This window comes from Varanus komodoensis, unplaced genomic scaffold, assembly GCF_004798865.1.
Source record: "Varanus komodoensis strain SLA01 unplaced genomic scaffold, ASM479886v1 scaffold10, whole genome shotgun sequence".
NCBI lineage: Eukaryota > Metazoa > Chordata > Lepidosauria > Squamata > Varanidae > Varanus > Varanus komodoensis.
The window spans coordinates 36,716,737-36,728,849 of record NW_025335269.1 but is presented as its reverse complement, the minus strand read 5'-3'; the positions used below and the strand labels follow the sequence as shown (position 1 = coordinate 36,728,849).

The 12,113-nt window shown below is 44.8% G+C and overlaps 1 protein-coding gene across 6 annotated transcripts in view; it reads right to left on the bottom strand.

Moving 5' to 3' along the window:
- Positions 1–12,113, bottom strand: part of FBXO25 (F-box protein 25) — a 37,347-nt gene that overhangs the window by 3,293 nt on the left and 21,941 nt on the right. For 2 of the 6 annotated variants that reach the window (XM_044418909.1, XM_044418876.1), the window contains exons 10-11: positions 10,504–10,530; positions 5,271–6,399 (exon numbers count right to left, since the gene is read on the bottom strand). The exons of 1 other annotated variant lie outside the window; for it this stretch is intronic. In XM_044418909.1, coding sequence (XP_044274844.1) covers positions 6,310–6,399; positions 10,504–10,530 — 117 coding nt within the window. In that variant the 3' untranslated portion in view covers positions 5,271–6,309. Of the gene's footprint in view, positions 1–5,270; positions 6,400–10,503; positions 10,531–11,296; positions 11,523–12,113 lie in introns of those variants that run through there. 3 more of the 6 variants (XR_006413621.1, XR_006413623.1, XM_044418893.1) reach the window with 3 other exon arrangements.

Sequence of the window (12,113 nt, the reverse complement as noted above, 5' to 3'; positions counted from 1 at the left end):
GACTTAAGACAATAAATTGGCAGTACAGCATATGGCACCAGCAAACAAAAGAAAAACAAATCAGTCCTTGCTTCCTGTTAGGAAATAAACTATTGTTTGATGGGACTTACCAGCTGACTTATTTCAGACAAAGCATCATAAAGCACACCAGATTTTATTATTTTATTTAGCAGCAAAGTCATTAATATTTTCATGTAATCGGATTTTATAAAAAATACGATATTATGCCAAGGAAATACAGAAACTGTTAGAATAGTCTGGCATTATCAAACATTTTAATGTTTTAGCTGTGGATGGACTTGAGCCAGGATCAATCCTAGAGGGAATAAAATATTAGTGTGTATGGGGGTGGAGGTGTGCTTAGAGCTTGGGCTTGAGACCCTAATTAAGTTTGGAAGAGTCAAGGTCAGTTTAACTCTTTTTACTTTTGACTGTAGTCAACTAAATGTTCACAAATAATTTCAGACATAGAAGGACAGGCTGTTTTAAGCCCAGCTGTTTGGCCCCAGCACCTAAGCTTATTCAAGATACACTCTCTGGCTTGGTTCTCAAAACCAAACTAGATTGTTGTAACAGGGGACAATTCTGATAAGCAAATAGCTCACAATGAGTTAAACAAGGGTTGCTTAATCCTCAAATAATGACCCCAGCAATCAGGATCAGACAGCACCATAAGTTCCAGACAGTGGTTGAGTATGTAATATGTGAGACATTATGGCTTAAGCAACCCATGACGGATGGTTTTGCCTTTGCAAACCAGGTAATTACAAACCCTTGTGTCAGAATCTGGCTTGCCACAGAATCTTTATAAAGGAGTGGAGAAATAAGGAGTATGGTTAGGATTAATGTGTTAGAAGGGGTGCTGAGTCCTTCTCAAAACTCCTCCCACCCTCCAAACTAATCTTAAAAGTACTTTTTATCCTAAGTGTAGTTCTAATACAAAATTAATCCCTGAAGAGGAGCAAAGGGACTTTAAAGGAAAAGAAATTCAGGTGGACAAACTTAAGACAGGATGAGCCTGTCTCATGAAGACAGATGCTCCTGAAAACAATGGGATGCCAGCCAAAAAGGTTCTTACTCAATTTGTAGTTGTTTACACCTAACATGAGCCTCTCACCACCTTTAGTTACCATAAGAACTGTCCTCAGAACTGTTTTTTGTTTTGTTTTTTCTGAAATTCATGGTTAGCAAATGGTCATGCTGCAAGCAGTTCGGTGCATTTAGTGGAAGTTGTGTGTACAAGGAGTTCTTGGCCCTTCTTCAGTCATCTCTGCGTTCCTTTAGTTCCAGGAACAGAACTCACTGAAGCCACTGTTACATTTTCTCTGAGAGGCATTATTCCCTTAACTACAAGACTTTCCCTCTGTTTTTGGTTGTGGTATTTTTTTAACCCAGTTAACCTGCCATCCTCCTCCTCCTGTAGACATGGAGCTTCAACAAAAGCTTCTGTTCCAGGCTTCTAACACTGTTTTTCCACTGTTGGAACCAAAAACCGTAGAAACCACTGGTCCCCAGAACTATGGTAATATACAGAATCTGAGCTTTCTTTAATTAAAAAAAAAAAATCATTTCCCGGCTTGGTGTGACTACGCCCCCTTCCACCCCACATAAGCTTGATGCATTTGAGAGAGTAAGTTTGCTTCTTCACTTGAAATACTTCCTAAAACTGATCTCTTCCCTTCACTGCCTTCCAACTGTGTTTCAGCTTCCTTGTGTGCATATGGCGAGCCTGACCGCATGATCTTTGTCTTTTACGCAATGTAAAAATCCTAGTTGACACAGGCGATTAAGCACAGGAGGCACTGTACATGTGGAAAAATGGCTGCATCTCCAATTAAGCTGCAGCATATGTGTTTCTTGTAAGCAAAAGCCAAATTATGCAGGGGAATAGTGTGCAGGCAATTTGTCATAATTCCTATGTCACAAAACCAAGAATTGAAGCAGTGCTTTTTCCTCTTTTTATTTCCTCAGCTTTAAACACTTTCCCACATTAACTACCAGTCTTTCGTTGCCTCAGACATTCTGGATTTGGACTGCTAAATATCGTATCTGAGCAGTGACAAATTTTAGTGGTTCTAAGGCTTCAGTGTCCTTTAGAAGAAGGTCACAGGAAACTTACAGGATTTCTGTATTACAAGATTTATTCACACACATATACAGGCTGAGTGTCCGATGGGATCCACAGTACTCACCCTTGAATAGATTTCTGTTCTCCATCAGAGCTCTGGAGGAACCCAAAGTGCAAGTCCCCTCCCCTGCCCCCGCCCCGGTTGCCACCACCTTTGCAGATCCAGTTTTAGCACAGATCTGCCAAAGTATGGATGCTGCTTGCTTCAGAGACCTCTGAATCAGCACATTCCTTTGGAAACAGAGAAAAGGCACATCAGCCCTGCACCTGCTCCAGCGATCTCTCAGCCCATCTCCATTAAGAGTAGGGGAGCAGCCTGGCTAAACTTGCCCAACTGGTTTCACCCATTCTAGGACTTTTTCATAAGAAAGGGTTGGGGCAGGATTCTGGAAAGGTGATTTAGGCCACCCCGCTGCCACAGCTTACAGTACTGCATTGTGACCAGAAATGATGCCAAAACAGATTTCCTCTAGGAACGAGAAGGTCAGCAGCACAGGGAATGTGGCTTCCAGCACTTTTCAGGTACAGTGGAAAGTTGTGATTTGTATTTTCAACTACTCTCCAGTTTTGTTATTCCTTCGATTCCAAGGGCAAACAAAGCTTAAATCCAGCTAATCTGCAGAAGCAATAAAAGACCTATTAAATCAGGCAAGCATTTATAGTTGGGGATAAGCAACCAATCTAATGAATGTCATTTCTATTTTTCCCTCCTGCTCTCTAAATATTTCTAGCTCACATAATTTAACCCACACCTTTGAGCACAGTGTGTCGGATCCAGGCTTGTACTCAATGAAGTCCCACTGCTGCAGAAAGAGACTAGCATAGCAATTTTCTCCAACTTTTCCTCCCTCTGAAGCCCCCAGTTCCAACAGCCATGCTGTTTCAAGAGGAATAGGGAATTCATATTACAGCATAGCAGTGGCAGAAACATAAGAAAATTGCCTCCTTTGCTTTTTCCCCAGGGGAAAACCTTTGCAGGATCCTAGTTTCCACTGTGAATGGAAGGAGTCCTACTTGGGGAAGGGGCGAGTATGTCTCCAACCCATATTATTCAAATATGTTTCCTCATCTTATTCTTTAACTTGTTCCCAAGAATGACAAAGCTTCCAGGAAACTGGAATGAACAAGACAGGGGGAACTCATGGGCACTTGCCCTCTATCCAGTTTTTACCATTTGGTTATACAGAACCATCCATCAGGACCTATTACTATATACTGTTATTAGTGTGCAGCATCAAATAATACATTCTGATATAACAGGGAATTTTAGTTAGGAGGTTGGTACTGCAACTTCTGATACCAGAATTTCTCAAAACCAGAGGAGTTTGGAGGCAGCCAGACTTTGCCAGGAAAGCTTGCAATTGGCTTTATTTTATGACAGTCTTATACCATCCGTTCACAAGAAATTTTCTGGAGGGTAAATGAAAATATTTAAAGCCATACAGCATAAGCAGCTAAACATTAAAGATAACTTAAAATAGTAAATCTAGAAGAAAATCTGAAAGAAAATACAGTTGTCTGATCTGAGATTTGTTTTTAAACCTAATAGTCTGAGGAAAAGATCTTCACTCAGTACTGAAAGGAACCTTAATGGAGATGTCAGGTGAGTCTCTTTGGGGGAGCATGAACCAAGCATGGCACCACCACTGAAAAGCCCTGCCCTTAGTAGCTACCCTCAGTAACTCCTTCTGGTTGGGCACAGAGGACCGTAAAATGGAAAAAAGAGGCACCTGCGAGGAAGTGTTGCAGTGAGGATCTTGCTCACTGTTCCAGCCAGCCAGCCAGCCATGCCCCCTCTAGAACACTCCATTCCTTTCTATTCCTCCCTGCTGTTTTCCACATTTTTTCCCACATGCTGTTTTCATGGCCACTGAGCATGCTCTGTCCTTAGTGGTGTGCTTTGCTCCTCACCCCATTCTCCCATGTTCTTAGAACATTCCAAGGACCACAGAACTGCTCAGAAAATCCCAGGCAGTGCTCTGGCCTTGGAAGGGGAGATTCAACCCTGGCTTCCCCTCTTTTGCAGCGAGCAGGGAGAGAACTGGACCCAGTTGCCTCCCCAAATGACTTCAGAGGGAGAGGGAAGGGGGAGTCCAGTGGGCTGGGAGGATAGAGGTGAAGATACAAGGTATCCTGTCCCCCGCCGCCGCCCCCCCCCCCAAATATCCTTGGCAGACAGGCTAAAAAGCCCATCAAATGTGTCACCAAGCACAGAGGACAGGGGAGCAAAGACTGCTTCTAGTGCACCTCCCACCCTACCTGCTTCAGCCCAGGAAAGTGTTGGAATCTAAGAACCCTCCAAGTTTGGGAACTTCCAAGCAGTGAGGGCATAATCAACTAGAATTACACCTTAAATTTACTTTTTGTCCTGCTGCAAACTGATGTGCTCCCCAAACCTTCTGAAACCTACCCCAATGTGATTGCTTTAGGTTCTTAAGCAAGCTGCTCTTGCCCACCCTCAATATACAGGGGAAACAATGATGCTCTCTATCTCACAGGGCTGTTTCATTAAGTTCATGGCAGGTGCTATGAACATACTAAAGATATCAATACCCAGTATGACGGACCCGCAAAGTCAACTTGCTGGCCTTCCTACAGGACCAAGAGTCACAAGAGAGCCATCTTATGCTCTCAGTATCTCCAGCCTAGCCTAAGATTAGCCGGAGAAGCAAGCACGGGTGGGGGTTGTTCCAGGCTTTTCTCTAGAGAAAAACAACACTCGTTTAGACTAGTCGTACAGCTGGCCTAATGTTCCCCATTTTGGGATTGCAGCTGAGAGGTCTGTGGACCTTGGGGAGGGACAGCCACTCCTCCACTGCTGACCAGCACGTCCAGGCATGCCTCCTTTCCTCCTTTAACAAGGTTTCAGGCCCAGCCGTGGGCAGGAAGCTGCTGCAGAGGTTTCTGTGGTGGCCGGGAAGGTCAATCATGATTAGGCTTTTCTCACGAGGATGGACTTCCCACCACACCCAGAGGAGGAAATTTGCCATTTCCTCTATGGCATTGCTCTCTCGACCAATACTCCTGCCGATCCCATTGCAAGCATGCATACTTTAAGTAGGCAGCACTTAAATCAACGGGGTTGTCTTCAAATACCAGGAGTCATAAGGTGCTGACACAAAAACAAAACTCTGGACAACAGTTAAAAGGCAGGAATGTGATTTATTTGGGTCCAAAATAGATTCAAAACACAGTATGGTATATACTGTAAGGCCTGTATTCATCTGTAAATTATGTTACATTGAAAGGACAGTTTCAGACTTCCAGAACACACAAATCATCTTTTGTCTGCTGCTACACTGATTCCTCCCACATGCCTTTTCATATCTGCAGAGCGCCAGTGTAGCTTCCAAGAGAATTTCAGCCTCTTCAGCTTAGCTTCCATTGCAGAACTTCAATTTGTACCAGTGGAAACTTAGTGGCATTCTTTAATTTCTTTATCAAAGTTCAGTGAGATCTTTCTTTCCAAAAGCCCAATGGCAGATATGATTAACATTAGCCCAATCAAAGGACCAAAACAACACCATACAAACAAATGTGACCACCATCAGAAAACTCCACACCACCAAAGCAGCCAGCAGCTCACATCATTCGGGACAGGCTGGCTGTAGTTAATAAAATAGATTGTAAGAAAATAAATATTCTGCATAATGTATGTACAAAACAGGGTTGGCTTCTTTCATAAGAGGATGCACTAAAGGTATGCACAACGATGATTTACTGGGGTGCAACACTCGCAAGTCAGCATGACATGTACAAAGAAGCCCCAACAGTCCCCTTGGGATATTTATGGGAAATGCCAGCTGCGTACATTTGGAATAGGACGAGAACAGAGAAGGTTTATGAATACGTGATCTGTGTTTGGTCAGCTCACCTCCTCAAACTGCCAGCTTGTCTCCACTCAGCATCCACCATAGCCCTAACAAAATTACATGATTGGAGAAACAAAAGTCCCAAATTTGATGATGTAGCTTCCCTTTCAAAGTGACTTCCCTTCAATTCTCTACTTACTAGCCATATTTATGAGAGGCTCTCATCAATATTCTCTCCTCCTGAACCTCTTACATCCCCTTTTAACTACAACACATATTCAGAGAAATATTGCGCAAAAAGCATTATACACATAACTGCATGACTACAAAGAAAAAAGTGACAAAAACGCAAAAAAAAGAAGATTGCACTTAAAATTTGAAGAGGTCTATGAAGTGCTGAGGAGACACTGGCATGAAGCAGCTGTTCGGATCACTGGCTGTGCAGGGATGCCCCGTGTCCTAAAGAGGGAGGGAAAAGGAAGGAAGGAAGGGTATCATTTCTTCTCTTTCTGTACAGAAAGTTGATTATTGCTTATAAAGTAGCATCTAAAGCCAAAAGTTTAAATATGGTAACAGTTAAGATGTACCTTGTTCAAGGTCTCCCACTTCTATTTTTAAATCAACTCTGAGTCAGGGCCAAAAGCCTTTTGGAGCTTTAATAGGTACCCAGCAAGCAACTGTATAGTTGCTGAAGAACATTTGGGAGCAGGCTTCCCAAACCGGTGCCTCCCAGATGCTTTGGACTTTAACTCTCATCAGCCCCAGCACAGTCAGTAATCTGGGGAGCTGTAGCCCGAAACAACCGGAGGGCTCCAGGTTACAGGAGCCTGCTCTGCAGTGTAGGAGCATCGGAAGCTGCCTTGTGGCCTGTACAGACCAGCAGTGGTTCCCCAGGCTCTATCCCAACCCTACCTGAAGTTGCTAAGGATTCAGCACAAGACCTTCTACATGCACAGCAGGCAGTCTCCCAATGAACAACAGCCCTTCCCCAAAATTTATTTGCACAGTTTAGGGTGCAAATTTTCCTTTACATAGATGGGCTCAAGTTATGCACCCTTTCCTAGTTTCAGCTTATTCCTGCTGCAGTAGTCTTAGAATAATTCAAACTGGGCTTAAAAGATCTGCTCAGTAGCAACATCCGCCCAAGAAAATCTGGCTGATAAATGTTCCTTCTGAAAACAGGCCTGTTTTTTATGAATGGTGGAGACAAAGCTTGCTAGCTGCTAAGAATCACTTTTTCCTTCCGCCATCAGCAGACCACTCAGTAAGAGCATCACTGAAGAGCTGTGCTGGCTCCGATGAAAGGCCTATCTGGTCTAGCAATCTGTTCCCATAATGGCCAATCAGAGGCCTATGGGTATCGCACAAGCAAGATGCTAATGCAAGAGCACCCTCCCTCCTCGTGTTTCCTAGCAACTGGTACTTAAAAGCACACTGCCTCTGATATTGGAGGCAATATATAGCCATTGTGACTAGTAGCCATTGACAGCCTTATTCTCTATGACAACCCCGTCCACAATCAAGTCACCCTGTCAGAAGAATGCTAAATTCTGCTGTGCAATGTAACTTGGAAGGCAGAGTGAAACAAACAGGAAAGATGCACAGTTTTCACTTGCACAATGTAGGTCTTCTTTCTGACATTTTCAGTCTAAAAAAAGAAAGTGCTGTGCCTCTGTCACACTAAAGCAGAGGGGTCTGTTTTCAGCAATCACAGTAACAAAACTGTCTTCTGAATTAACAGATTTCAATCTCCTGCTGGGTGAATGACGGTCCCACATCCCAGGTGAATTCACACAAAAGGTTGTTTTGTCTGGGCTCTTTCCTAAACCCGAGACAGAACATTTAGCAGCCCTCTACTGCCCTTCCAGTTCAATATGGGATCTCTAGCCTTGGTGAGTTATTTCTTGTAAATTTACACTTACACCTCCCTTTAGCCAAGCTGTTCAAAGAAACACAGCTGAATCTTTCAGCCAAGTTAAAGAAACTCCCATTGTTTCCCACCCAAGATGATGATGGCCACACACAGCAGAATGGCTGGATGCTGCTTATCAGAGTAGAGAACACCACGTCTATTCTTCATTTTTTAAATGCCAATCACTGCATAGTTTTTAAAAGGAGCTGTTAAAATACAAATAAAAGCCAACAGAAAGTCTGCACTACCTCCACTGTGCACTATAATGGAACAAGTATGACCATTTTCCTGCTCAAACCTCAATGTAATTCTTGAGTGTGCTATTCCCATGACAACTGATCATGGAATGCATGTCAAAAGGAGCTGAAATGTAACACTTCCATCATTCCCCTCCCCAAGCTTCTCCATGAACCACTGTTGTGAAGCCTGTCCTGATAGCTAGGAATGGAAATCTTGACTCCGTGTTACACACCACTGCACTCAAACTGAATTCCCGGCAAACAATGTCCTGGGAGTGGCTTGAATGTCAGCTGGGTGGTACAGCTGCTGTGGCCCGAGCTCTAAAGGAGCTGTCCGCAGTGCTGAACCCAGTTACCCAACCAGGCTCAGCACCATGGATAGCTCAGAGCAGTTCCTGACACTGGAGCGACCAGCCTCCACTGCTTCCTGTACCCTGAAGCAATGATTACATCTGTCCCCACACACCCAATCAAGTGGCCTTCTCCACGGTTTGTATGAACTCCTATATGCCTCCATCCTCTCCTTCCATCTCAGGGTGGGAATGCTAGCCACTTCGTTAGTGCTCCAAGTCAACTAGGGCAGTCTTTCCCAACCTTCAGAGGTATTTGGACCACCACTTCCAGAATTCCCATCCAGCAGGGCCACTGACTAGGAATTCTGGGTGCTGCAGTCCAAATGCACCCAGAAGGCACAAGACTAGGGAAGGCTGATCTAGGGAGCTGACTATAGTTCTGAACACTCTGCAGAATAAGAAGTTACCTCTATGCTGTGTGGCGCAAATATAGCACCACTCAGATTTGGCACATTTATAACGCTTGTTTTACAAACAACTAGCCCACCTTTTTATACTTCTAGGCAGGTTGCCATATGAAAACAAGGTTACAATGAAATATGAAGAGCCATCCAAAAGGAGAAGAGAAAACACCCAAAATAGCAAGCTGAAGTCAAAGTAAAGTAAAATAATATTGCTGCATCACATTTAAATCCCACTTTTAACCTTGTGTGGAGCCCAAGGCGCTTTATGAGTTTCTCTTCCATACCATTTTGATCCTCACAACAACCACCCTGTGAGGTAGGTTAGGCTGAGAATAAGTGACTGGCCTAAAGTTAACCAATGAGCTTCACAGCCAAGTGGGAATGAGAACCTGACCTCCAAGGTCCCCAGTCCAACACAGCAACCATCATGCCGCACTGGACCTTTGCAAGCCCTCTTAAAAGCCAGAAAGGGGGTGGGTGAAGGAGACGAAGCTTCAGACAGTGGAACAATCCTATTGTTTCTATTGCTCTTTTAACGCTGACTCAGTTTCTACTGTGCCGTTTATGGTGGCATGCCACCTTGGGAGAACTCCTGCTCAGCAACGTGGCCAGCCAACAAACAAACACTACCAGTCCTTAATCCATGTGACCCAGGCATGCATGGCAGGCCTTTGGAGGAGTACCGCTGCTATGGCAGATGGTGCAGAGAGAGACTGCCTCTGAATTACGCAGGACACCGCCTGTAAAAAGATGGTTGCCACAGATCCTTGCATTTGGGCTGGGAATTAATTTCCCTCTCAGGTTAGATTCTGTCCTGTGGTCTTCAGCCCTCCTGTGTGCATTCTATGGAGGCAGTTCGCTGGAACAGTTCAAGCATCCAGCTAGAGCTGGGGCGGCCCAGGCTCAGCTCACCAGGTAACGCTGGAAGAGTCACCGTGTCCCAGCCTAACTCACCCAACAGGGCTGCCGCAGAAACAGAGGGGCAGTGGGAGCACAGCACCCGGAGATCCTTAGAGGAAGAACGGGGTGGAAATGCAATCGATGCATCTCTTCGGTGGGTGGCCATTTGCAGGGCTTCCTCTTTGCCATCAGCCATGCTGTGTGGCTGGAAAGGTCCCTGCCGGGGTGGGAAACCCTGGAGCGGTGGGAGTCACCATCAGCCCTGCTGTGCAGAATGCACAGGGTTAGCCTCTTCTTCCCATGCCTCCAATTCTATATTCATTAGGAGATAGCTAGAGACCCGCAACCAGCAAATAATTAAAGACATCCCTGCTCATTCGCATCTAGGGCAGAAGCGACCGAACAAAAACAGCCTTTAAGTTTTAAAATACGCCTTCTCAGGAGATCAAGCTTTCTTACAAGTGTAATTCCAGTATGACCACATTTCTACTGAAAAGTTTTTTCCTGGTGTTTAAGAACAGGAGTTAACTGAAAGCTGCACCCACTTAGACCAAGAAGCAAAGAGGATCACTTTTGTGTTTGTTTAAAGGTCTTGAAAAGCTGCACCCTAGATTCAGAGACAAATTCTATGCAATCACCAGCTGTGAGAGCCACATGCTCAGGACTGTGACACTCCATTTACAAGAAAGCATATCTATTTCAGCTACACACCCCAAGCACAGAAGAAAGCCAGGATGAAAAGCACACAGAAGTACCTTAAGTAACAAAGCAAGGTGGTAGTCCTTTTGAGGTCATGAAGGAAGAAACAGGAAGGAGGGCAGTAAAGCAAAAGAGAAGAAGATTTTTATTGGACAGTGGCAACAAGCGGCAATGATCAAGACATGGCTACAACAGCTCTCTGCAAAGCATTGCTACCTAGGCCATCTTATGGCTGGAGTGTTGTCCCACTTTAAAGCAAGTGAAAGTGAAAATAACCAGCCATTAGTACCCCACCTATGAAGGTACTGAACCCCTGTGATATTGTAGACGTTCTTGACTATAAATAACTACCATTATTTGCTTCACTCTCTGAATCCAACAAATTATATTACTTAGTGACAGCTATCTTCATTTCTCATAAACAGGGCAATTCTCATGAGATACTGGCAGGGAGACACAGGTACAACAGTAACTCGTGGTTTAATTACTTTTCTTGGTTGCAAGCTACTTCTCTTGTCAATCTCCTTTCAGCCTAAAGTTGTCATATGGCATGCAAACCCAGACACTAACCAAACACACATATAACAATTGCAAACTGTGGACACAGCAGGCCCACAATTAGTTGCTTAGTGTTATGCTGGTTCATTAACCCATATTAACCTTTAAAGGTTTGGGTTTATGTTATGTAGCGACCTGATAAAAGTCGAATATTCAAGAAAGCTCCAGAACACATGGCATTAATTAAGCTGCAATCTGCTGCTGTTACTTGCAATCAGGCCTGTACCATTGTTTCCAGCTTAACAACTGAAAGTTAATATAAGAATTGAAGGTTACAGTCAGGCTATTTACCTGTAACCATCATTCTTTGAGTGGGCATCTGTGCATTCACACATATGGAGCCAGTTGTCAGGAAGATTCTACAACGAAGTGTTCAACTGGGTGGGAGCCGCTCCCCTTCTCTTCCATGTTTACATGGGAGAGGCTCCCAGCCATTCCCTCAGTTCTGTGGAGACCACCAGCGGTCCCAGGACTGAGGGAGGAATGTTGTGCCATTCCAGTCTGGCCTTGTGAGCCCCTGGCAAGCAAGGAGGCAATCATCAGAGGGGCCACACCAGTGGCAGGCCGTATGGATGTACAGATGATCAGCTGACGAACAACAATTACAGGCAAGCAAGCTGAATTTCTTCTTCATGGTCTCTGTGCATCACACATATGGGTAGCTGGCAAGCTTGTGTCAAGGACGCAGGGATGGTGTCTTCACTGGAGGACAAAGGTCGGCCCTTGTGTGGGCCTCTAGCCCTCAGTGAATGTTGAGGGCATAAACCATGTGGCAGCTCTGCATAGTTCTTGCAGGGGGATCTCTGAGAGGAGGGCTACGGCTACGGCCTTTGTCAGGTAGACAGAGACCTTGAAGGAGCCATGAGTTGAAGGCTGGACAGCTTATAGGGCAGTTTTCATGAGCTGGTTTGCCAATCTCTGAGCACAGAATGAGGACAGAAACACCTCACACCTCCCCTTCCTCTCAGCACGCTTGCAATCGAAAAGGAAGGGAGGAAATGGGCAGGAGCCCCTCCCATGGATGCAAGGAAGAGGAAGGGGAAGGGCTCCCACTTACCCATAGAACCTTCCCAGCAATAGACTCCACGAAGGAGCAGAGCCCATTTGT